This window comes from Odocoileus virginianus, chromosome 3, assembly GCF_023699985.2.
Source record: "Odocoileus virginianus isolate 20LAN1187 ecotype Illinois chromosome 3, Ovbor_1.2, whole genome shotgun sequence".
Classification (NCBI taxonomy): domain Eukaryota; kingdom Metazoa; phylum Chordata; class Mammalia; order Artiodactyla; family Cervidae; genus Odocoileus; species Odocoileus virginianus.
Window position 1 is genome coordinate 5,566,512 of NC_069676.1, and position 23,483 is coordinate 5,589,994.

General features: G+C 51.9%; 1 protein-coding gene across 1 annotated transcript in view; it reads left to right on the forward strand.

Moving 5' to 3' along the window:
- Positions 1-23,483, forward strand: part of CPAMD8 (C3 and PZP like alpha-2-macroglobulin domain containing 8) — a 100,280-nt gene that overhangs the window by 68,815 nt on the left and 7,982 nt on the right. The window contains exons 25-35 of the mRNA XM_070462298.1: positions 551-776; positions 2,407-2,583; positions 6,647-6,728; positions 13,854-14,010; positions 14,140-14,214; positions 17,786-17,951; positions 19,646-19,732; positions 19,807-19,943; positions 20,356-20,511; positions 20,634-20,696; positions 21,549-21,733. Coding sequence (XP_070318399.1) covers positions 551-776; positions 2,407-2,583; positions 6,647-6,728; positions 13,854-14,010; positions 14,140-14,214; positions 17,786-17,951; positions 19,646-19,732; positions 19,807-19,943; positions 20,356-20,511; positions 20,634-20,696; positions 21,549-21,733 — 1,511 coding nt within the window. The remainder of the gene's footprint in view (positions 1-550; positions 777-2,406; positions 2,584-6,646; positions 6,729-13,853; positions 14,011-14,139; positions 14,215-17,785; positions 17,952-19,645; positions 19,733-19,806; positions 19,944-20,355; positions 20,512-20,633; positions 20,697-21,548; positions 21,734-23,483) is intronic.

Sequence of the window (23,483 nt, forward strand, 5' to 3'; positions counted from 1 at the left end):
TGCTTCCTAATCCGTGGGATGTAATGGGAGGAGGAAACACAAGGCAGCCCTCAAGTCGCTTACAGTCTGCCTGGCGTTGCTTCCCAAAAACTAGTGAGAGGTGTGGCCGAGGAGGTACCTAGGAATCTGGGAGGCCAGGGAGAAAGGATGTGGGTATGAGCAGGTAAGATGAGGACTGTGGACACTTTCTGGGCCAAGCAAAGTAGAGAAAAGAAGTATGTGTTAACAGCTTCCTGGAAGAGGGGTTTAGCCAGGTGGGGTTTTGAGGTATGAATAGGAGTTCACCAGGCAGACTGAAGCAGAGGATGTTTCAAGCAGAGGGAACGACATATGCAAAGGTTCCAGGGAGCCCAGTGACTTTGGAACCTATAGATGCCCCACTTGTGTCTCTGTTGGGTGTTTAATGAACAGTGTGGTTTCTAGTTTCTCTCACTGCTGATGCCGTGAGAATCCCACCCCACCCCGTGAATGTGGCCACGGCCTCTGACCATGCCTGAACCCAGCTTCATGCTTCCTGCCAGCACCCAGCAGCCTTGGCCTCTTTTTCCAGGTTGGCCATGGTCCAGAGCCATCCAATGAATCTGTCATCATGGCCTGGACCCTCCCCAAACCGCCAGAGGTCCAGTTCATCGGTTTCTCCACTGGCTGGGGTTCTGTGGGCGAGTTCCGCATCTGGAGGAAGGTGGAAGCAGATGAGAGCTACAGCGAAGCCTTCACCCTGGGGGTCCCGCACAGCGCCATCCCCGGGTCTGAGCGCGCAGCCGCCTGCATCATAGGTGTGTCTGCCCTGCACCTGGCTGGGGGAGGACGGGGGCAAGTGTCACTTCAGGTTCATTCTCATTCTGGGTTTGGCTGGGGGCATGCACCTTTGGGGCCTTTAGCCACACACCCACTCACCTGACTGGCAAGCAACTTCCAGTGCCTTCTCTGTGCTGGGTGCTGGGGCCAGACTCAGAGAGGCCCCCAAGCCTGCCCTCTGGGGGCTCAAGGCTGGCTGAGGAGGCAGGTCCTAGCCCTCTGTGGGGTGACCCTGAGGGGTGGGTAGTGAACTTCATGAGGGCAGTGTGTCTGGGGTGATATACAAGCAGGCTGAAAGGCCGGGTGAAGTTAGCCAGGTATGGGGTGGCGGGTAGGGGCTCTGGGGGTCCAGGAGAGAGGGGCAGGGCCATTTCAAATGCTTAGAGAGCTTACTGAGCAGGGGTAAGAGGCTGTGGCCAGGGACTTCTTGAGCACTGGATTGTCTCCTGTAGCCCAGGCACAGGAGTGGAAAGTGGGGACTATGTGATCCATCTAGTGCTGGAAATTGGAAGGGCGGGGAGGGCATGAAAGGCCAGGAAGAGGCAGACAGACATGAAGGAGGGGGCTTGGGTCTCTCTGACATCAGAGGATGGAAGCCCTGGGGCCTGGGGCAGGTTGGTGGTTGTCACCAGATCAGAGGATGCGGGAGTTTCTGATTTCTGAAGCATGAAATCAGTTCGGATGTGGCCTTGGGGATGAGTGGCCCAGCTTGAGGTGGTGGGTTTAGGGGAGAAGACAGGCGGGCAGGGATGGAGAGGATTGAAGGCAGGTAACTCTGTGTCAGTCAGTGCCTTCAGCACAGCGGGATGGAAGTGTAGAGAAGAAGCTGGAAAACCCAGAGAAAGGTGATGAGAAAGTAGCCAGGTAGGCCCCGCCATAGGAGGGGGCTGCTGGAGCGGTGGCAGCCTCGGTGGGGCAGAAGGGGAGGTCAAGGAAGGGAGGTGCAATCAGCGGGGAATCCAGAAAGTGTATCAGCAATATTTGGGGGCATCAAGGTCAGGGAAAGGAAGACAGAGGGATGAGAGGACAGTACTGGAGGGATGAGAGCACAGTAAGTTAGAAATAACAGGAAAAAAGAACCTTTGAAAACACACCAACAATACCACACATGTAAGAAAACTTTATTAAAAACCCAAATATTCATGGTTAAAGAGAAAACCACATTTCATATTGGAAGTTAGAAACAATATGTAAAATGGAGTCAAATGACTGGATTGACATCTTAACGTTTGTGGGATGCAGCCAAAGTTGTACTAAGAGGAAAATGTATAGTCTTAGTTGCACCTATTTAAAAATCTAGAAAGGAAAAAGCATTTACTAATAATAACATAATGAAAAGGTAGAAAGAACACCTGAGTTACAACTAAAAAACATGGAGGGAAGCATGTAAGATAAGGGCCAGCAAGTGTCCACCAAGGCCAAGAGATCAAGCAGGCTGGATGGGCAAGGATGCATCCCAGTCACAAAGGGCAGTACTGGCAATCAGATAATGGGAGGCTAGTGTTAGGCCATGGGTGGGCTCCCTCAGAGGAAAGTTGTCCCTAGGACAATGCCAGGCCATTGAATGAGGCCAGTCCTCAGCCCATTCTTCCTCTTCCTTCTCACCAGGAGACGTCATGGGGCCAACTCTGAACCATCTCAGCAACCTCCTCCGGCTTCCCTTTGGCTGCGGAGAGCAGAATATGATTCATTTTGCACCTAATGTCTTTGTCTTGAAGTATCTCCAGAAAACCCGACAGCTCAGCCCTGAGGTGGAGAGGGAGACCACTGACTACCTGGTACAAGGTACTGGGGGCAGCTGCCTGGGTGGAGAGTACTGGGATGCAGGTAGCCTCGGCTGTACCGGGCGCAGCCCACACGCCATGTGCAGAGGATGGGGAAGGAGGGAAAGAGGTTGAAAGAGGCCAGTCTGGGTGGCCTGATCTGGCCCCTGTCAGTAGGAGCCTGGCATCTGCACCTGTTAGGAAAGTGATCTGATTGCTGGCAATCAGCCATGGGGAGAGGAACAGCATCTTCTAAAATGTAAATTTTTCTGAACAACCAGAGCAATATAATAGCATTATAAAAACATTTGGGAAAAAGTAAATCCCTATAAGCTTCCCTTCATGCTGGCTCTGTGTTGACTTCTCTACCCTCCAGGAGCACAGGTTAGCTTTGCCATTCTCATAACACAGCATCCTATGGCATGCCTCCCCTCAACCCTGTCCTGTGTGCATAAGATTCATCCACTGGGCTTTGGGGAGCTGTTGTCCATTCACCTCCATTGCTATGTGGAGACAGCAGTCGGCATGTCTGCTGATGGGCTTTGGAGCAATTTGCAATTCCGGGCTTTTAGAATGGTACTGTCATCAATTGTCCTCTTTGCCTACTTGGTGAAAACTCATCCAAATTTCTGTGGGGTAAAACCGTTGGGTCTTAGGATGGGTTCAGTTTACAATCACTTTGGAGGCTACATTGTTTTCTCGTCACATGCATTAATGGAACACAACATACTGAACTCTCCTCTTGGGCATACTGAGTTTATTTCCAGTTTTTTCCCCCCTAAATAATGCAGCATTGAACATCTTCAGAAGTAAACCACCAGTACTGAACTTCAGAAATAAACAAAGCACCATTGTACTTCTTTAGAAATAAATAAGACAGCACTGATCATCATCACAGATATAAATAACACTGAACATCTTCATAAATAAATAACACAGCACTGGACATCTTCCATTGCCATGAATCAAGTCCTTAGGGCACGGAACAGTCCTGTTTGGGGGTGGGGTACAGGGCTTCTGAGGGCCCTGATTTACTCTCTTTGCACATCTAGGCCCCACAGGGAGGGGCAAGAGGGAAGGAGGTGGGATCTCAGCTCTGTCAGAGATTCCCATTCTGTGTCCCTGGGTAGGACCTGCTTTTCTCAGTGCCTTTGTTTCCTTCCCATGTAACAGGGGAGTTAAGTCAGTAGATGCCAAAATCCCGAGGCCTCCTGGGCTCCGCTTCTAGCCTTACACTGGAGCCAAAGTGAAAGGAGAGCATGGAGGAGGCTGAACCCAGCTCTGAAGCTGGCACCTGCCTCGTGCCAGGCGTGTGCAGCTCCATCCTTGCTGCCCTGAGGTTCCCTCCTTGCAGCCCCAGTGCTAATGGCCCTCATTTCCCAGATGAGCAAAGTGAGCCTCCTGGGAGTGAAGAGGCGCCCAAGACCTCACAGGGGCAAGTTGTGGGGGCTTCTCAGACCCCAGGCTCCTCCGGACTGGGGCACAAGGGGCAGGCAGGGCACCAGACCAAGCCAGAGAGAGAGGAGGAACCACCGTCACAATCACGGAAGTTTACCGAAAAGGATTCGAGAACGCCTGGCTCAGATGACGCTGGCCCATGTGAGATGGGGAAACAGAGGCATGTGAAAAATCTCAATTCCTAAGACAAATCTGGAGTCCCTGTCTCCTGGCCTATTGTGGTTCCCGGTTATTATGTTCCAAAGGCAGTCCTGATGATCTAAACCATCTGTCCTCATGGATGAGAAAGGAAAAACTTATGATGAAGAATGTATAGCTCTCTGAGGGATGCCCCTGGTGGTCCTGTAGTTAAGACTGTGCACTTCCTCTGCAAGGACATGGGTTCAATCCCTGGTTAGGGAACTAAGATCCCACATGCTGCATGGGGTACGGCCAAAAAAATAAAATAAACGTGCAACTCCCAGGTGGAAAGAGAAGTCAGAGGTTGCCATGGGCTGAAGTTCTGGCTTTGTGAAGGCTGACCACAGACTACCCGGAACCTTAATCCATGGATTAAGGACCCGGAACCTTGGTCCATGGTGGAGGGAGAGGGGCAGGGCTCAAGTTGGCGGGCTGTGAAAGTCTAGGATGTGGGTGAGCCCTGGCCTCCCCGGGGCCAGGCGCACCTCAGTGAACCCATCCGGACTCAGGTCCCTGACCGCCATCCAGAGTGTGATGACCTATAGGGGCGAGCGGCAGCCTGGACCTCCTCTCTACCCAGCCAGCCAGATCTGGTGCCCAACAGCCCAGTTGCCTTTTCAGACTCAACAAGCCCCAAATCAACCCCCACCCCTGGTTTTCCGCCAGATCTCTGGTGTTAGTTTCCTGGGGCTGCCATAACAAAGTACCACAAACAGTGGGGTAGATCCATAGGACTTTATTCTGTCCACTTGAAAAATATTCACAACCTTAAAATTGAGAGTTCTGTTTTACTTGGTGGGAATTTTTAGGACTTCAGGCCTGGGAGACAGCATCTCAAGTAATCCTGAGAGAACTGCTCCCAGGAGGCGAGGGGAGGCGCCAGGTTATATAGAAGTTTTACAACAAAGGGCGGGTAGTCTGAACAACAAAGGATTATTGTTAAAGTAAACCAGATATTCCAAGTTAAGGAATTCAGTGCGTTTCTCTGTACGGGAAGATGCAAGAGTTTGGGCTGTTGAAATCATCCCTTTCATGTGCACCTCAACTCTTTGGGGCCAGTATCCAGCTTTTCACGTCCTGAGCTCCCTTGGGGCTCACTGCAGGGAGCGGTGGCAGGCTGGTGGTAGACTCGATCTAGATGGCAGGTATTCTTCTGCTTCCTGAGTGTTCCTAGTGCTCACCAGTTCACACTGGAGGCCTGCAGCGGCTGATGACTGCAGCATCCTCGTTACTGATACGGCAGGAAATATCCCACTTCTCAGTTCCTTCGTGATTCAGGAGGCTGGAGGACTGAAATCAAGGTGTCAGCAATGCTGACTGCGTCAGGAGGCCCTGAGGGAGCAGCTATCCCAGGACTCTATCCTGGCGGGAGTCTCTTCATCTGCTCACATGTCGCCACACCTCCGCCTCCATCTTCACAAGCCCTGCTGAGTCTCTGTCGTTCCCCTCTCTTTTCTCTGAGGACACCAGTCATTGGGTTTAGGGCCCAGCCTGATTCGGAAATGTAACTTCATCTGTAAAGAACCTCATTCCCCATAAGGTCACATCTTGAGGTTAGGTGGACGTGAACTGGTTAGGGGGGTGATTACTGTCCACCCAGGTCTGAGCTCCTGCTCCCCCTTCCCCTGGCTCCATGGACATGGATCAGTGCATCCTGCTGGTCAGGCCACTGCATTTGGTGCCCTCTGCATTTTTCTTTCTTTTCTTCACATCTTGTTAAGTTAAGGCAGCTCTGGCTCTACTGCAGAGCCCCTCCCTGCCTGTCACCACCACCCGCTCCAAGCCCACGATCATGGTCGCCTCGACTGTCCCCACCTCCGCAGTGTCTGCTTCCTCTCCAGACCCGACAATCCACCCACTACATCTGCCCCCGCACTCCCCTCCCCTCCTCCCCTCACCCCCTCCTCTCATGCCCGCTGCTGCCCTCACAGTAAGACCAACGGCCTGGCCCTGCTTTGGAGGCCCCAGGCCCCCTGACTTCCCTCCTTCTTGTCCTCCTCAAACCCCTGCTGATCTGAGCGAACCAAGGTCTGGCTCCAGTGGATAGAGCACCAACCTCTTCAGGCCCTGGGGCGGGTGAGGGCGTTTGGCAAAGGGCCCTGCCTGGAGATAATGCATGTCACTGTCCCACCCCACCAGGCATGACTGAAGGCCAGTGTGTGACCAGGATTCATGAAGCAGTGATATCAGGAAACAAAAGAGAAATAAAGTAGAGGTTTCAATCCCCCCCGCTGTGAATGTGGGATAGTTTCAAGGACCCCAGCTGTAGGTGTGGGGCAGTTTCAAGAACCCCAGCTGTGTGGTGAAACAGTTTCAAGGACCTCAGATGTGGGCATGGGGCAGTTTCAGGAACCACCCCCCATGTGGATGTGGTATTGTTTTTGGGGTCCTGGGGTAAAATGTTGGCCAGCCAGCCACTCACGAGTGTGTCCCCTCTTGCCCCACAGGCTACCAGAGACAGTTGACCTACAAGCATCAGGACGGCTCCTATAGTGCTTTTGGAGAGCGGGATGAGTCGGGGAGTATGTGGTGAGTCCTCATCCCCCAGGCACGGCTACTGAGGTTCCCCCACGTGAAGCCACAGCCCAACATCCAGCACAGCATAGCCAGGACCCCTGGGGCTTGATCCTGTCGACTGACAAAGTACATGCAACCTAAAGGTTGAGAGTTTTGTTTTACTTGGCAGAAACTTTTAGGACTTCAGGGCCGGGAGACACCTCAGGTAACCCTGAGAGAGCTGCTCCATGGAGACAAGGGGAGGAGCCGGGTTAAATAGAAGTTTTGTAACAAAGGGCAGGTGTCTGAACATCAAAAGATTATTATTAATGAAAGAGAACCAAATAACCCAAGTTAAGGAGTTTAGTGCTTTCCTGTGGGTGGGAAGTTACAAGAATCTGGGCTCACCGAAACAGTTTCTTTCACATGCGCCTCAGTGCCAGTATCCTGTTCCTACATCCTGAGCTTTCTTTCTCGGGGCTCACCATAGGGAGTGGCTACAGTCTGATGGCTGCTTGGTGGCCGGTATTCTTCTCCTTCCTGAGTGTCTTTAGGGCTCACCAGCTCACGTTGGGAGGGCTGCAGACGCTGATGACTGTGACATCTTTGTTTACTGTTATGGCAGGAAATATTCTATTTCTCAATCCCTAGGGTGACGGGCTTCCCTTGTGGCTCAGCTGGTAAAGAATCTGCCTGGGTTTGATCCCTGAGTTGGGAAGATCCCCTGCAGAAGGGAAAGGCTACCCACTCCAAGTATTCTGGCCTGGAGAATTCCATGGACTGTATAGTCCATGGGGTCGCAAAGAGTTGGACACGGCTGAGCGACTTTCGCGTCACTTTCACTTCAGGGTGATGAGGAGCCTGTGTGGAAAATGGAGAGAGCCATGGTCCTAGCCCCTGGGGGTTAGAGGTTTGGTTTGGATGGTGGGGGGTTCTGCCTGACCTGCGTGTGGTGAGCTGGAAGCAGTGGCTGTTACCGTTACTCCTTCTGCTCTTGTTGCCACAGTGCCCAGGAACTGAACCCCTCCTCTCTGGCCCCTTGTGGATGAGTCCTGGGTTCTCTGAGCCTCCTCAGAGGCCACTGGACCCAGGAATGGGGTGACCCTGAGCAGGAGAGGCCAGACCACTGCCTTGAGGATGGGTTGGAGTGTTCAGGAGGAGCATTCTGGGGTCTGATTTCCCTTGCGAGTGGCTTCCTCGGGCTTTCAGGGTCAGCCAGGGCAGGGAGGACCTGCGTCCACCTATGTCCTATTCCCTAGGAGTGCGTGCATCATCAGGGACTTGCCTCCTCCACTTTGGGGCTTACTGAGGAAGTAGGGTACCCCCAACTTTCTGTTTCTAGTGGGGCCTCCTTCTCAGCGCCGCACCTGGATGGCACCTGCAGCACCTGTGGGCCTGGAAAGCGTCTGGTCCTTAAATCGACAGCGTCCACTGCACAGCAGCGGTGCCCAGGGCCAGCGGCACAGGGACACAGCTGGCTGAGCCCACATGCAGTGCAGAGTCACTCCCTCGGCTCCAGAGGGGCCCAGCCTCAGTGACCTGCTCAGCCCCCTAGTCCCCAGAAGTCTGTCCCATTTCTGTCCCAGGGCCCTGCCTTGCTGACAGGCCTTGAGGCACGGCCACAGTCATGCCCTAGCAAGCAGAGGCCCCCACCCACTCTCAGGGACGGCTAAAGTCATTGAGTCACTCTCTGAAAGCTGGCCAAGTCCTGACAGTTCCAAGAGGCCTCCACCGGTCAGAAATAGTGAGCTGTGATCTGTGTATGCCTTCCCACAGCTCTCACACACACTGAACAAGAGAAGATGAATTCTGCTGTGGTCATGGAAACGTGCCACCCAGCAGTTTGCCTCTCCTCCTTGGCCTTGTGAAACTTCCTCAAAGATCAAAGTTGCAGGATGCACAAGACATTGGCAACAGCAATACACGGGTCATCCACCCTGGAGCCGAGCAAACCCAGTCTCAGTCTTGTGTGAACTGTGTGACCTTAGACCAGATGCTCAGCTTTTTGAACCATAAGACTGGATCTAGGAGGCAATGGGATAAGAGTGTAGGCATGCTCATTACAGTGCAGGTACCCATGGGGTTGGATGCCTTGTTAACGCCACTGCCTAAATACTTAGGCCTTCCCTCATAGCTCAGTCAGTAAAGCATCTACCTGCAATTCAGGAGACCTGGGTTTGATTCCCGGGTTGGGAAGATCCTCTGGAGAAGGAAATGGCAACCCACTCCAGTATTCTTGCCTGGAGAATCTCATGGATAGAGGATCCTGGCAGGCTACAGTCCATGGGGTTGCAAGACTTGGACATGACTTAGCAACTAAACCACCACCATCTAAATACTTGGGTGGGGAGTCCAGGATCCAGTCCAACTTCCTTTAAACTCACAATCTGTTACAGATAGGTTCCTGTGTATCCAATGTACATTCATTCATTTATTCATTTGTTCATTCAAGTGTTTAATATTTGCCAGGCTATTGTTCTAGTTCCAAGGGAAAAAGAAAGGCATGGTCCCTGCCTCCAAGAAAGAGAGACCTTTCATGAGATGTAATAGTTAGCTACTGCTGTGTAACAAGTTACCTCCAAAACATAGCCATTTAAAACAACAAATATTTATTGTCTCAGTTTTGTGGGTCAGGAATTCAGGAATTAGCTGGCATTGCTGGCTCTTGATCCCTCCCATGGTTGCAGTCATGGTATTGGCTGGGGCTCTCATCATCGAAAGGCTTGACTAGGGCTGGAGCATTTGTTTCCAAGTTGGTTCTCTTCCATGGCTGTTGACAGGGGGCCTGAGTTTCTCACTGAAGACCATTCCACAGGGCTGCTTGCATGTCCTTACAACATGGCAGCTGATTTCCCCTGGAGTAAAAATCACAGAGAGAAAGTAAGGAGGGTGCCACATGCCTTTTATCGTCTGGTTCCCTGAGTCATACTGTCACCCCCACCACATTCTATTCTTCAGAATCCAGTCACTAGGTATAGCCTATACCATCCCACTTCTTGAAAGGAGAAGAAGCAAGGCATTTGTGGATATATTTTAAAGCTACTACGTCAAGTATATAATTTCTCATATCTATAAAGCAAATAAAACTTGTTGAGGGGATAGTGTATGATGAGGTACATAATTGTATGGGGTGGTCAGGAAAGGTTTTTCTAAAGGAGATGAGGGACAGCTGTATGGAAATCCAAGGGGAGAGGATTCCAGGCAGTGTGAACAGCCTGTGCAAAGGCCCTGAGGCAGCCCTGACAAGTTTGAGCCAGAGAAGGAGACCAGTGTGGCTGGCAGCACAGGCAAGGAGGAAAGTGGCCTGCCACAAGGGAGGGGGAGGGTGGCAGGGCCAGGCTGGGCAAGAGAGGAGTTTGGGTTTTCTTCCAGAGGGAGCAAGAAGTCTTGGTGCAAAGCGTGGTTGTAACCTGAGTCATGCTGGGCTATGTGCATATTGAATGAATAAACTTAATTTGTTAGAACAGTTCAAGACTCATAGAAAAATTTTAGTAGATAGAATGAGTTCCCATACTTTTCATCTTCCCTAGATGCAGTTTCCCCCAGTATTAACATCTTGCATTAATGACGTACATTTCTTATCATTGATGGACCAGTATTGCTATATTATTGTTAACTGAGGTCTATTGTTTACATTAGGGTTCAGCCTTTGTGTCGCATAGCTTATGGGTTTGGACAAATGTACACTGTCACCTACCCACCGTTAAGGTGTCATACAGAATAATTTTCTGCCCTGAAAATCCCATGGGCTCTGCATAGTCATCCCTCCCTACTCCCAGCCCCTGGCCACCACTGATCTTTTTACTAGTTCTGTAGTTTTGCCTTTTCCAGAATGTCACAGAGTTGGAATGCAGCCTTTTCCAGATTGCTTCTTTCCCTTAGGAATATGCACTTACATTTTCTCTATGTCTTATCCTGGCTTGATAGCTCCTTTCTTTTTATTACTGAATAATATTCAATTGTCTGCGTGTACCACAGTTTTTTTATCCCCGTTTGTGATTTATGATGGAAAAGTAAAGAGAACAGTGTAGCAGAATGTGGGAATTTCACAATTTCCAGCCCAGGGGCAACTAAGTTCCATCTGGATCCTGCTATGTTTGAAATTTCCCTCTGGCTGCTGTGTACAGAGCATGTGATGGGACAAGATCGGGCTGGTGGGGGCGGTGGGAGCCATGAGGTGCCAGGCTGACACAGGGGCCGTGGGAGTATAAGGAAGAGGATGGATTTGGGGTATCTGGGAAAGAGAGTGACCAAGACAAGCTGATTTGTAGGTCTGGAGTACATTTTTTGGTTAATATTTCAGATTTTGACAATTTGCAGAGGCAGAGCCTAAATCAAGTGACACTTGATTTTCTTTCTTTTTTTTATTGTGTTAAAATATACATAACATAAAATTTACCATTTTAACCATTTTAAGTGTGCAGTTCAGTGGTATTAAATACATTCATATTGTTGTGCAGCCATCACCACCATCCATCCTCATAACTCATTTCATCTTGTAAATCTGAAACTCTGTACCTGTTAAAACTCAACATTCAAAAAACTAAGATCTTGGCTTCCAGTCCCATCATTTCATGACCAATAAATGGGGATACAATGGAAACAGTGACAGGCTTTATTTTCTTGGGCTCCCAAATCATTGCAGATGGTGACTGCATCCATGAAATTAAGACACTTGCTCCTTGAAAGAAAAGCTGTGACCAACCTACACAGCATATTAAAAAACAGAGACATTACTTTGCTAACAAAGTCTGTCTAGTCAAAGCTATGGTTTTCTAGTAGTCATGTATGGATGTGACGGTTGGACCATAAAGAAAGCTGAGCACCAAAGAATTGATGCTTTTGAACTGTGATGTTGGAGAAGACTCTTGAGAGTCCCTTGGACTGCAAGGAGATCCAACCAGTCCATCCTAAAGGAAATCAGTCCTGAATATTCATTGGAAGGACTGATGCTGAAGCTGAAGCTGAAGCTCCAATACTTTGGCCACCTGATGCAAAGAACTGACTCACTGGAAAAGACCCTGATGCTGGGAAAGATTGAAGGCAGGAGGAGAAGGGGACGACAGAGGATGGGATGGTAGGATGGCATCACTGACTTGATGGACATGAGTTTTAAGCAAGCTCCGGGAGTTGATGATGGACAGGGAGGCCTGGCATGCTGTAGTCCATGGGGTCGCAAAGAGTCAGACGTGACTGAGTATCTGAACTGATACCTGTTAAATGCTAACCCCCCATTCTCCCCTCTCCCCAGACCCTGGAAGCCACCATCCTACTTTCTGTCTCTGTGATTCTGGCTACTCTAAATGCCTCATATAAGTGAAATCGTACAGTACCTGCCTTTTTGTGATTGGCTTATCCCACTCAGCGTAATGTCCTCAATGTTCATCCATATTTTAGCATTTTTCAGAATTTCCTTCCTTTTCAAGGCTGAATAATGTTCTATGGTATGGATATACTGATGTTGGCAGGTGAGAGGACCTCAGTCCTCATCTTCTTTGGAGAAGGAATTCCACAAAGAGAGTTTGTAAAGCAGTCATAGTTTATTGGAACCACAGTATGTGCAAAGAGAATAAATAAGCAGTTTATTTAGAGCAGAACCAAAGTAGAAATACACACCCAGAGAAGGATGTGGGCATCCTCCTTGATGGGAAGTGTGCCAGAGAAGTGATTTAAGTCACTTACATGGGAGTCGTTTTTCCAGGTGTTTGTTTTCCTCTGGCTGGTCTTGCTTTGTTTCCCACATCTGTCCTGACCCAGGGCCCTTCCCAATACGCACATTAATCTTTTAACCAAAATGGATTCCAGTGACTTGACGACAACAACATGATAATTCTATGTTCAATTTTATTTTAGGAATCACCATATTGTTTTCCACAGTGGCTGTACTATTTTCCATTCCCACCAGCAGTGCAGAAGGGTTCCGATTTCCCTGCATCTTCACCACTACTCGCTGTTTTCCGTTGTTTTGTTTTTGTTTTATAGTAGCCATCCTGATGACTGGGAAGTAGGGGAAACACTTGATTTTGAAGAGGGTGGATTACTCTTTCATCTTGAGTTGGGACATTTCCCTTGCTGACAGTACTGCTGTTTGTCCCTCTTGGCTCCCTGGTTTCCATCCGGTGGTTCTTCTGAGTTCATTTCTTCATTGATTCATCCCCCAGCCCCATCATCTCCCATTCAGGGTGCACTAGTAACAGTTGGGCTGGAGGATGGGGCGAACAAAGGACAGGCTGCAGAGATATGGGTAGACAGAGGGAGGGCCTGGGAGTCTGGAAGCAGCCAGCTCATCCAAGAGTGGAGGTGCTAAGTGCTAGTGGAAGTGCTGGGAGAAGACACCCCTGGGTTGCACATTGAGAAGACTTCTCAGTGAATACTGAGAAGACAAGTAAGACTTCATCCTGTAAAGAAAGTAGGAGCACTCTGCATTCAGGACCTGGGTAACTGAGTGGCTGAATGGGTTTGTGGGATGTTTTCAGCTGCAGACACCATAAAAATGACTGAAAAAGGAGTTCTGAACATCAGTTCACACCACAGAGCTGAGGAGTCTCCAGGACTGGCCAGTCTGGCAGCCTGACCATGCACTTGGGCCCCTGGTTCTTTCCCTTGGTCCCTGTGGACACCCTCAGCACAGTGGCTGCTCTCCTTGTGGTAGCAAAATGGCTGCAGCTGCTCCGGGCATCGCCTCATGTGCCCATTCCAAAGCCATTTGCGGACCTGTGGACTGAAATACTCATGGCTATGGCTGACTAGGGCTACAGAGGAGCCCAAGTGTCCAGGGTACCTGGTTGTTGGTTTTCCCTGGGATCTCTCAGCAAAACTGGGGCTCTCTTGGGGAATGGTTATGGAGGAGCAATAAGGAAGGTCTTTCATACATGGTGGTGATAGGGAACTTGACCGGCTCAGAAAAAGGTGCTTCCCAGGTGGGAGGGAGTTAACAGGGAAGATAGGCTGGATCATCAGGCCCTGCTGGGTGCCCACACACTTCCATCAAGTGCTCACACAGTGCAGACTGGGCCTTCGTGTCTTACAGAGGAGGAAGCAGAGTCTTGGGTGATGTGAGGAGTGTACCACAGTCCCTCAAGGGGCACATGGGAGGTGACTTTGTTATGGGACAGCCCAGCCTGTGGCTCTCTCAGCCTGTACCCCATCCTGTTTCAGGCTCACGGCCTTTGTCCTAAAGTCCTTTGCCCAGGCTCGCAGCTTCATCTTCATCGACCCTCTGGAGCTGGAAGCCGCCAAGGACTGGATTGTCCAGCAGCAGCAGGCAGACGGCTCCTTCCCGGCAGTGGGCAGGATTCTGAACAAGGACATTCAGGTCAGCAGCCTCTCAGCCTCCTCCGGGAGCCCTGGCCTTGTGCTGCTTGCTCCCCGGGTTTGTTTGCGGCCAGTGGGGTTGGGAGGCTGTCCCCTCTGGTTGGGGTGAGACCCACAAATCCTCTTACAGGGTGGGATCCATGGCACAGTTCCACTGACAGCCTACGTGGTGGCCGCGCTCTTGGAAGTGGACCCAGCCTCGGAGGTAAGTGCAGGGGGCCCGGGAGATGCTGGGCTGGAGGAGCGAGTGAGCAGTTTCCCCTTGCCAGGCAGGCTGGCCATCTTCAGCTTCTATTTCTTCCTTGCTGTCCTCCTTCTGTTCATTAATGGGACATTTTCATGCTTTCCAGTGGTCACAGTTCTTGTGACCTGAGCACTTATTGTGACCTTACCACTTCTTGTGACCTAAGCAGATGCATGAGAGATTCTGGCGGTAGTCATGAGGGATACGTGTGTGTTCCTGAGTTTGAGCCTTCCCAGGACTGTCCATAGGCCCCAGACCCCACTTGGAGAATCATTTGAGTCTCAATCATTATCCTGGACCTGTGGGCTGGCTTTAGGAAGCCTGGTACAAAATGTTGGATGGGACTTCCCTGGCGGTCCTGTAGTTAAAGACTCCATGCTCCCAATGCAGGGTCTTGGGTTTGATCTTTGGTTGGGAACTAAGATCCCACATGTCGTTCAGTGCAGTCAAAAAATTAAAAAAAATTTTTTTAACTTATGAATGCTTCGGGGGAGAAAGATCGAGAACCTTTGGGGACAATTAGTACTGGACCCAGCAGGGCTTAGATGTCCCAAGGAACTCAAGGGTTGTAGTCACTTCTGTGAGGCTGTTCCAAGTGGGAGTGGCATGTCCCCTGCAGAGGGAGCTCCCAGGATAGACAGATCTCAGCCGCCAGGTTAGGGATTCCACCATCCCTCACATCTGTGCCAATTCTAAAACCTCTGATGATGAATTGTCCTTTGTGGCGCTTCTCAGATTTTTCCGCCTCACAATGCAGATTTGTAACTGCTGTGTCTAGAGTTTGCTGGGATCTAAGACCCTCCATGTCCCACATGCTTTGTCCAGAGGGCCCTTCACTTGCCATGTGTTAAGTGGTTGAATTGGGTTGCCCGAAACCCCAACCCCCTAAGTCGGCTCAGGCTGCCGTCACAAAATACCACAGACCAGGGGCTTAAACAACAGACCTTTATTTCTTGTTTAAAAAATTGTTATTGGAGTGTAGTTGCTTTACAGTGCTATGTTAGTTTCCACTGAACAGCAAAATGAATCAGCTGTACACATACATACGCATGCGTGCTAAGTTGCTTCCGTTGTGTCTGATTCTTTGCGACCCCGTGGACTGTAGGCCGCCAAGCTCCTCTGTCCATGGGATTCTCCAGGCAAGAATACTGGAGTGGGTTGCCATGCCCTCCTCCAGGGGATCTTCGTGACCCAGGGATCGAACCCACGTCTCCTGCACTGGCAGGTCGGTTCTTTACCACTAGCGCCAACAGGGAAACCCACATGTACATATATCCCCTCTTTTTTGAATTTCCTTCCCATTTAGGTCTTCCCTGGTGGCGCAGATGGTAAAGCATCTGCCTACAATGCAGGAGACCCGGGTTTGATCCCTGGGTCTGGAAGATCTCCTGGAGAAGGAAATGGCAACCCACTCCAGTACTCTTGCCTGGAAAATCCCATGGACAGAGGAGCCTGGTAGGCTACAGTCCATGGGGTTGCAAAGAGTCGGACATGACTGAGCGACTTCACTTTCTAGGTCACCAGAGCATTGAGTGAAGTTCCCTGTGCTATACAGTAGGTTCTGGTTAAGTTATCTATTTTATACATAATAGTGTATATATGTCAATCCCAACCTCCCTGTTCATCCCCCCTTTTCCCCCCTTGGTGTCCATTCATTTGTTCTCTACACTGTGTCTCTGTTTCTGCTTTGCAAATAGGTTCATCTGCACCATTTTTCTGGATTCCACATATATGTGTTAACATACAGTATTTGCTTTTGTCTTTCTGACTTACCTCACTTTGTGTGACAGTCTCTAGGTAAATCCATGTGTCTGTAAATGACACACTTTTGTTCCTTTTTAAGGCTGAGTGATATTCTATTGTATATATGTACCACATCTCCTTTATCCATTCCTCTCTAAGTGGACATTTAGATTGCTTCTATGTCCTAGGAGACATTTATTTCTGATGGTTCTAGAGACTGGAAAGTCCAAGGTCAGTGTTCTGGTTGATTCAGGTTTTTTTTTTTTTCAGTTCAGTTCTTAATGAGGGGTCTCTTCCTGACTTGTAGTCAGTCATCTTCTCTCTGTGTCTTCATGTGGCCTTTTCTTGGTGTATGACCATGAAGAGAGGTGGGATGGGGTTGAGGGGAGAGGAGAGAGAGACCACTGTGGTCTCCCTTTAAGCAGTCTAATTGATTATTGGGGCTCCACCCTCTCGTGTGAGTGTTAGTCCATGGGAATCTCCAGGCAAGAATACTGGAGTGGGTATTCTTCCTGACCCAGGAATCGAACCGGGGTGGCCTGCATTGCAGGCGGACTCCTTACCAGCTGAGCCACCAGGGAAGCTCCACTCTCCTGATCTCACTAAACCTAATAATCTCCCAAAGCACGGGCCTACCCCCTCCACCCCTGCTGCAGCCACTGGGCTTAGGCTTCAAGATGCAAACCTGTGAAGGGGAGATGCAGATCCAGCCCCAAGACTCCAGAATGTGACTGTATTTGCAGACAAGGCCTTTATAGACGTAGTCATGTTAAAACGCGGACTTAGGGTGGGTACTGATCCAGTATGACTGGCAGCCTGGGAAAAGGAGGACATCAGGACGCAGAGACCCTCACAGAAGGAAGATGCTGTGAAGATACAGGGAGAAGACGGCCAGCTCCAAGCCAGGAGAGAGGCCTGGAGCAGATCCTCTCCTTGTGGCCCTCAGAAGGAACCGACCTTGCCAACACATTGACCTCTGACTTCTGGCCTCCAGATCCACAAGACAAGAAATGTCTACTTTAAAAAGCAAACAAACAAACAGTATTTACTTATTTATTTGGCTGCACTGGGTCTTAGTTTGTGGCACACAGGATCTTCAATCCTCTTTGCAACATTTGGGATCTTTAATTGCTGCATGGAGACTCTTAGTTGCAGCATGTGGGACCTAGTTCCCTGACCAGGGATCAAACCCAGGCCCCCTGCATTGGGAATGTGGAGTCTTAGCTACTGGACCACCAGGGAAGTCCTTAAATTCATGAATGTTTTGAGTCACTCAGTTTTCCATTTAACCTATATTACTGGGCAGCTTCTCTGAACTAAGGCCATCACTGGACAATGGGCTTGGTTTCTGTCCTCCAGCCGCTCACACTGTGGGGCAGGAGCATGATCAGGGTTGGTGGGCTTCCCGGAGGAGGTGACAATTGAGGTGAGGCTTGGAGGATGAGGTGGACCTGAGCTGGGAGGTCTTAGAAGCCAGTCTGATGATCGAGTGGTATGGGGCAGGGCAGCCAGGGCTCTCCGTGCTTCCTTCTGAGTGTCTCTGAGTTGAACGATGGTGCTCAAGCCTTCATTTGGAAAAAGCTGGCACCAACATATTAATGAAAGAAAGGGAATGGGGTTTTGAAAGCTGGGGCTGTAGGCAATCATGTAGACAAAGTGAGGGGCTGCAAGCCATCCAGTGGTTTCCCCGGGCATGCCCCTGGGACTTTCGGGAGGGTGGTCTGCACGGTGAAGGCTGAGCAGCCTCCTAGGGCTCCGCTTCCCACCCCACCCCCACCCCACCCTGCAGGAGGAGAAGGGTGCCATTGCCAAAGCCAGACACTTCCTGGAGTCCAGTGCATCCCTGGTTACGGACCCCTACAGCAGTGCCCTGACTGCCTACGCGCTGACCCTGCTCCGCAGCCCTGCAGCCCCCGCCGCCCTGCGAAAACTCCGCAGCCTGGCCATCACCCAGGGTAGGTGCCCTTGCCCACCAGCCCAGCAGACACAGCGTGGCGCCAGCCCAGCAGGCCCCAGGAAACAGCTCATGGACACATGCTTGAAACTAAGGAGGCGTCCTTGGCTCACTCTGTTTTGTTTATTCATTTATTTGTTGTTGTTTAGTTGCTAAGTTTCGTGTCTGATTCTTTTGCTAACGCATGGGCTGTAGCCCACCAGGCTCCACTGTCCAGGGGAGTTCCCAGGCAAGACTACTGGAGTGGCTTACCATTTCCTTCTCCGAGGGTCTTCCCCACACAGAGATAGAACCCGTGTCTCTGGCATTGGGAGGCAGATTCTTTACCACTGAGCCACCAGGGAAGTCCTTGGGTGTGTGTGAGTCGCTCAGTTGTGTCTGACTCTGCTACCGCATGGACTGTATCCAGGCTCCTCTGTCCATGGGATTCTCCAAGCAAAAATGCTGGAGTGGGTTGCCTTTCTCTTCTCCAGGGGAGCTTCTTGACCCAGGGATCGAACCTGGGTCTCCTGCATTGCAGACTGATTCTTTACCGTCTGAACCACCGGGGAAGCCCTTACTCATTCATTTCTCATTCATTATCGCCTCTACTAGTGACTTCATTTGATAAGTTGGCTTGAGCCTGAGCATCATTTTCTTCCCTAATGAAACAGAGGACGCTACCCCAGCCCCCACTGGGGACAAGAGTGCTCAGGGATCCCTGGTAGAAGATCTCCCAGGCCTCCTAGAAACCTCCCCAGGCAGAGTGCTGGAGGCAGGGGAGGGCTGCAGCTGGACCCCACTCTGTCCCCCATTGCTGGGTGAGCCTCAGAAAACCTCTTCCATCTGGTGGTGTCCATCTCCTCAACTACAGAATGACTCCCCATTGTGTTTGGGAAACCCCAGTCACCAAGCTGTGACTTCTTGAAATGTCTCCGAACTCAGTCCCCTCCCCTTGCTCCATGGCCTTGCCCAGCAGCTACACTGGGCTCAAGCCTCCATTCACATTCTCTGCTTAAGAAGAAGAAGAAGAAAAAAAATTACTTAAAAAGCAAAATTCTAAAACCACCCAATTGAATGATGGTGTCAATTTAGGACTAAATGCTCAAGATCTGAGGCTGGGAGGGCTGTGGTTTGAGGGCTTTTTATACCTCACGTGAGCTTAGAATCCTTAGTGTCTTTGGAAATAGGGAGTGACTTCCTGGGGCCCAAGGGAGGATAACTGGGGCCTGCATCAGGGCCCCAGCCAGAAGGGAGACCATTGATTAAGGATGTCTGCCAGGGATGCAGAAGAGTAGCCATTGATTAATGATGTCTGTTGGGGGCTCATAAAAGCAGCCACAGATTGGTAATGTCTGCCAGGGCTTCCCTGGTGGGCTCAGTGGTAAAGTATCTGCCTGCAGTGCCAGAGACGCAGGAGATGTGGGTTCAATCCCTGGGTCAGGAAGATCCCCTGGAGGAGAGCATGGCAACCCACTCCAGTGTTCTTGCCTGGAGACTCCCATAGACAGAGGAGGCTGGCGGGCTGCAGTCCATGGGGTCACAAAGAGTCAGACGCAACTGGAGTGATTGAGCAACCAGGGGAGCAGGAGGGGCTGGATTTGACCTTGTAGTCGCAGATCTGAGATGTAGCCCCAAGGCCCTTACTGTCTCCGCCGTCTTTCCCTGGTACCCTGTCCCACTGGGGTCCAGCCTCGATCTGTTCTGGCCTTGCAGATGGGGTGACCCACTGGAGCTTGACGGGTTCCCGGGATGTGGACAAGGATGCGTTCCTAAGCTTCAGTGACGGGGTCTATCAGACAGGTACTGGCCGCCCCACCCCCAGTGCCTGCTTTGGGCACTGGGTCATGGGTCCCAGCTGGCCTCTTCCGTTGCAGTGGTCTCGGCCGAGGTGGAAATGACAGCTTATGCCCTGCTGACCTACACGCTCCTGGGAGACGTGGCCACCGCCCTGCCTGTGGTGAAGTGGCTGTCCCAGCAGCGGAATGCCCTCGGGGGCTTCTCTTCCACTCAGGTGCGCCAGGCACAGACAAAGGGAGGGGCTGAGATCTGGGTGGCCTAGGCTCGGGACTCAGAGCCCTCTAGGAAGTTACCCGGTGCATCTAGTCTTAGGACGGCTCCTTGCCTGCATCTCTGCGAGCATGAAGTCCAAGAGAGGATGGGAGGATGGGGCTGAGGGATGGATGCACCAGGCTCTTGGATAGGGACCAGCCCCTCCTTCAGTGGAGATGCCCCCCCAGCTGCCTGGGGTCCCCAGCTCTGTGGGTGTCTACACCGGATCTGCTCTCCATTCCAGCCACAGGAGTCCCTGGCCTCAGGGAGGGCCCCTGGAACCCCCAGTTTGGGCCAGACCTCCGGCACAGGGTGGAGGCACTGTGGCTGACCCCCTTCTGGGGCTGACTTCGGTCTCCGGCTCTGTCCCCCAGGACACCTGCGTGGCTCTGCAGGCCCTGGCAGAGTACGCCATCTTGTCCTACGCGGGCGGCGTCAACCTCACCGTCTCCCTGGCCTCCACCAACTTGGACTACCAGGAGACCTTCGAGCTGCACAGGGGCAACCAGAAGCTTCTGCAGACGGCCGCGGTGCGTGTTCCCAGGACCGGGGTTGGGGGGCAGGGCAGCGAGAGTGGCCCCTCCTCGCTGCCTGTCTGTCTGGGTGTGTCTGCAGGTGGACGGAGGGGAACCGTAGCATCTTCTCTCCCCAGATCCCCAGCCTCCCCACAGGACTGTTTGTGAGTGCCAAGGGTGAAGGCTGCTGTCTGATGCAGGTGAGGCTTCGGGGAAAGGGGAATGCTCCCAGGGGACCCTGGAGGGCTCAGTATCCGACCAGGCTGAGTGGGGTGGCTGTGTGTGGGAGAACCACCCTGAGACAGCCTGTCAGCCCCCTGAAATGTCACCACTATGGAGAAGGAAATGACAGCCCACTCTAGTACTCTTGCTGGAGAATCCCATGGACAGCGGAGCCTGGCGCGCTGCATCCACGGGCGAGCGAGAGTCGGACACGACTTAGCGACTAAACCACGCCACCACTGTCCCAGGCAGAACCCAAGGTAGATGGCAGTGTGTCCCCTTGGGTGAAACTGCATCTGACTCTCCGTTTGGTGGTCTCTGACCCTGAGCAGAGCCCCCTGCTTCACCCTCCACTGTGGGACTTGCCTGGTGGCTCAAGGTTATTCTCCCAGCCAAGGTCTGAATGCAGATGCCCGGCCCAGACTCAGCCTGGCCTTCCCTGAGGCCCCTTAGTCAGCAGACTCAGGATTTCATTCTGTTCTGGGTGGGACAGACTGGCTTCCTGGGCTTTGGCCAGTGGTCAGAGGGCAAGTCAGCCAGGAGACCCCTGTAGCCTCACCTTCTCCGTCTGAAAAATGGAGCCCAGACAATACAGTGGATAATAGGAGATCGGGAGCCCAGTATGTAGACAGACCTGGGCTTGAGACATGGAAGAATGGGATGATGGTTGTACCTACACCCTCAGGATTAAAGGGAATGATGACCATGCCCAGAACTGTCACCAGTATCACCGACCTCATCGTTCTAGCTGTCCCCTGCCTTCTCCTGCCCCTGTCTTTCCCCTCTCCACCCCCACGGCCCTTAAGCCTCTGCCCTCCCCCACCCCCCAGATTGATGTCACCTACAATGTGCCCGACCCGGTGGCCAAGCCATCCTTCCAGCTGCTTGTGAACCTCCAGGAGCCTGAGGCTGAGCAGCAGCGACCCCCCTCCCCTGCCTCCTCAGCTGATGATGACGACCCGGCAGCAGACCAGCATCACCAGGAGTACCAGGTGACCCTGGAGGTCTGCACCAGGTGAGGACCTGCCCCGCCGGCTGGCACCCCCACCTGGATGATGTTTTGTCGAGCGATGCTCTCAGCTAGGAACCTCTGGGGGACTTACCTGGCCCCATAGGTGTTTCCCCGACTAGAGCCAAAGTTGTGGCTGACCAGCCCCCGTGGTCCTTATTCTGATTACAAGACACACCTTAGCAACACCCATCAGGAAACTAAGAAGGACGAGATTTCTTACTCACAGGTTCTGGACGGCACTCGACCCTCCTGGGGGTCACACGGTGAGGTCACCGGCAGAGAAACAGAGAGAAATCATGGACTTGTGTTTCTGCCTTTATTGAAATCTGAGGGGAGGAGTGTGCCTAGCGTTTTGTGGATTCACTCTTTATTGGTGGGTTTAAAATATAAGAACGCTAATTGAGATGCAGGAAGGGGAAGGCAGGGTGACCCACGTAGTCAGTTATTTAAATACCCAGGGCTATGTTATTTTGGCTGTCCCACATACTGACCAGGGATTGAACCTGTGCCCCCTGCAGTGGAAGCGCAGAGTCTTAACCATAAGGGAAGTCTTTCATGGGTGGGGGCAGCCTGTTTCCTCACTGGTTGTTTTGTTAGTAGCTGTCAGTATCTTTATTCAAGATGAATGTCTTTGAAATGGATCCCTTTGCAATCAAAAGCTTACACTACAGATGATTTCTGAAATGAGTGCTTCTGAATGGGTGCACCAGACTGCAGTGGCAGATGGGCCTGGGAGGGACGGCTATTTGTAGCCCTTGCATGACCCACCCGCCCCAGGTGTGACCCTAGAACCAGTTCGCAGAGGGTCCTCAGGAGGAGGGGGTGCATGCAGCTGCCACAAAGGATGCTCATTGCCATGGCAATGCTGGGGGGACCCAAAGGTGGTTGGTAGGTGGTTGGTAGGTGGTTGGCAGCCATGGAGCTGACGCCCGTCAGAGCTGCCCAAGCGCCTTCCTTAACCTTGACCCTTAACCCTCACATGTCCAAGGCCGCCCCCAACTTGGGAGGTTCTGAAGAACAAGCCCAACTGGGCCCAAGCCCCAGAGCAGCGGGTCCTCCAACCATTTCCGGTTGGCAGTGAGACTTGGGGTGGTACCACTCAGCAGGGCTGTGACCACCATCTAATTGGGTGGAGGAACACGAAGCAGCGGGACTGGCCCTGGCACGTCTGCTAGGGACACCTCTGCTCCTTCTCAGACGGGAAGAAAGTAACTGTGCCGGCCGGGCCGGCATCTCTTAGGCCCCGCCTCCATAGACGCCTCCTCTGCCCATCCCGGGGGCTCTGGGCACCCCACCCCCTTGTGCCCGCGGTCTGCAGGCCCCTCACTGAGTATCAGCCTCCCTGTCACCAGTGCCTGGCACAGGGAGGGTCTGGCACGTAGCAGGCCCTAGAGGCAGTATTCACCCACTGCCTCCCCCATGTCACAGAAGGGGAAACAGGGCTGGCCCTGGGGAGCAGCTGGGCTCCCTAAGCCCCACAGAGCTGTTTCCCACACCAGAGGTGGTTGTTGCTCAGTCGCTCAGTTGTGCTGACTCTTTGTGACCCTGTGGTTTGTAGCCCACCAGGCTCCTCTGTCCATGGGATTCTCCAGGCAAGAATACTGGAGTGGGTTGCCATTCCCTTCTCCAGGGGATTTTCCTGACCCAGGGATCAAACCCGTACTTCCTGCGTCTCCTGCATGGGCAGGCAGAATATTTACCACTGTGCCACCCAGTCAATACCCTTCAGACTTTGCTCAAACTCATGTCCATT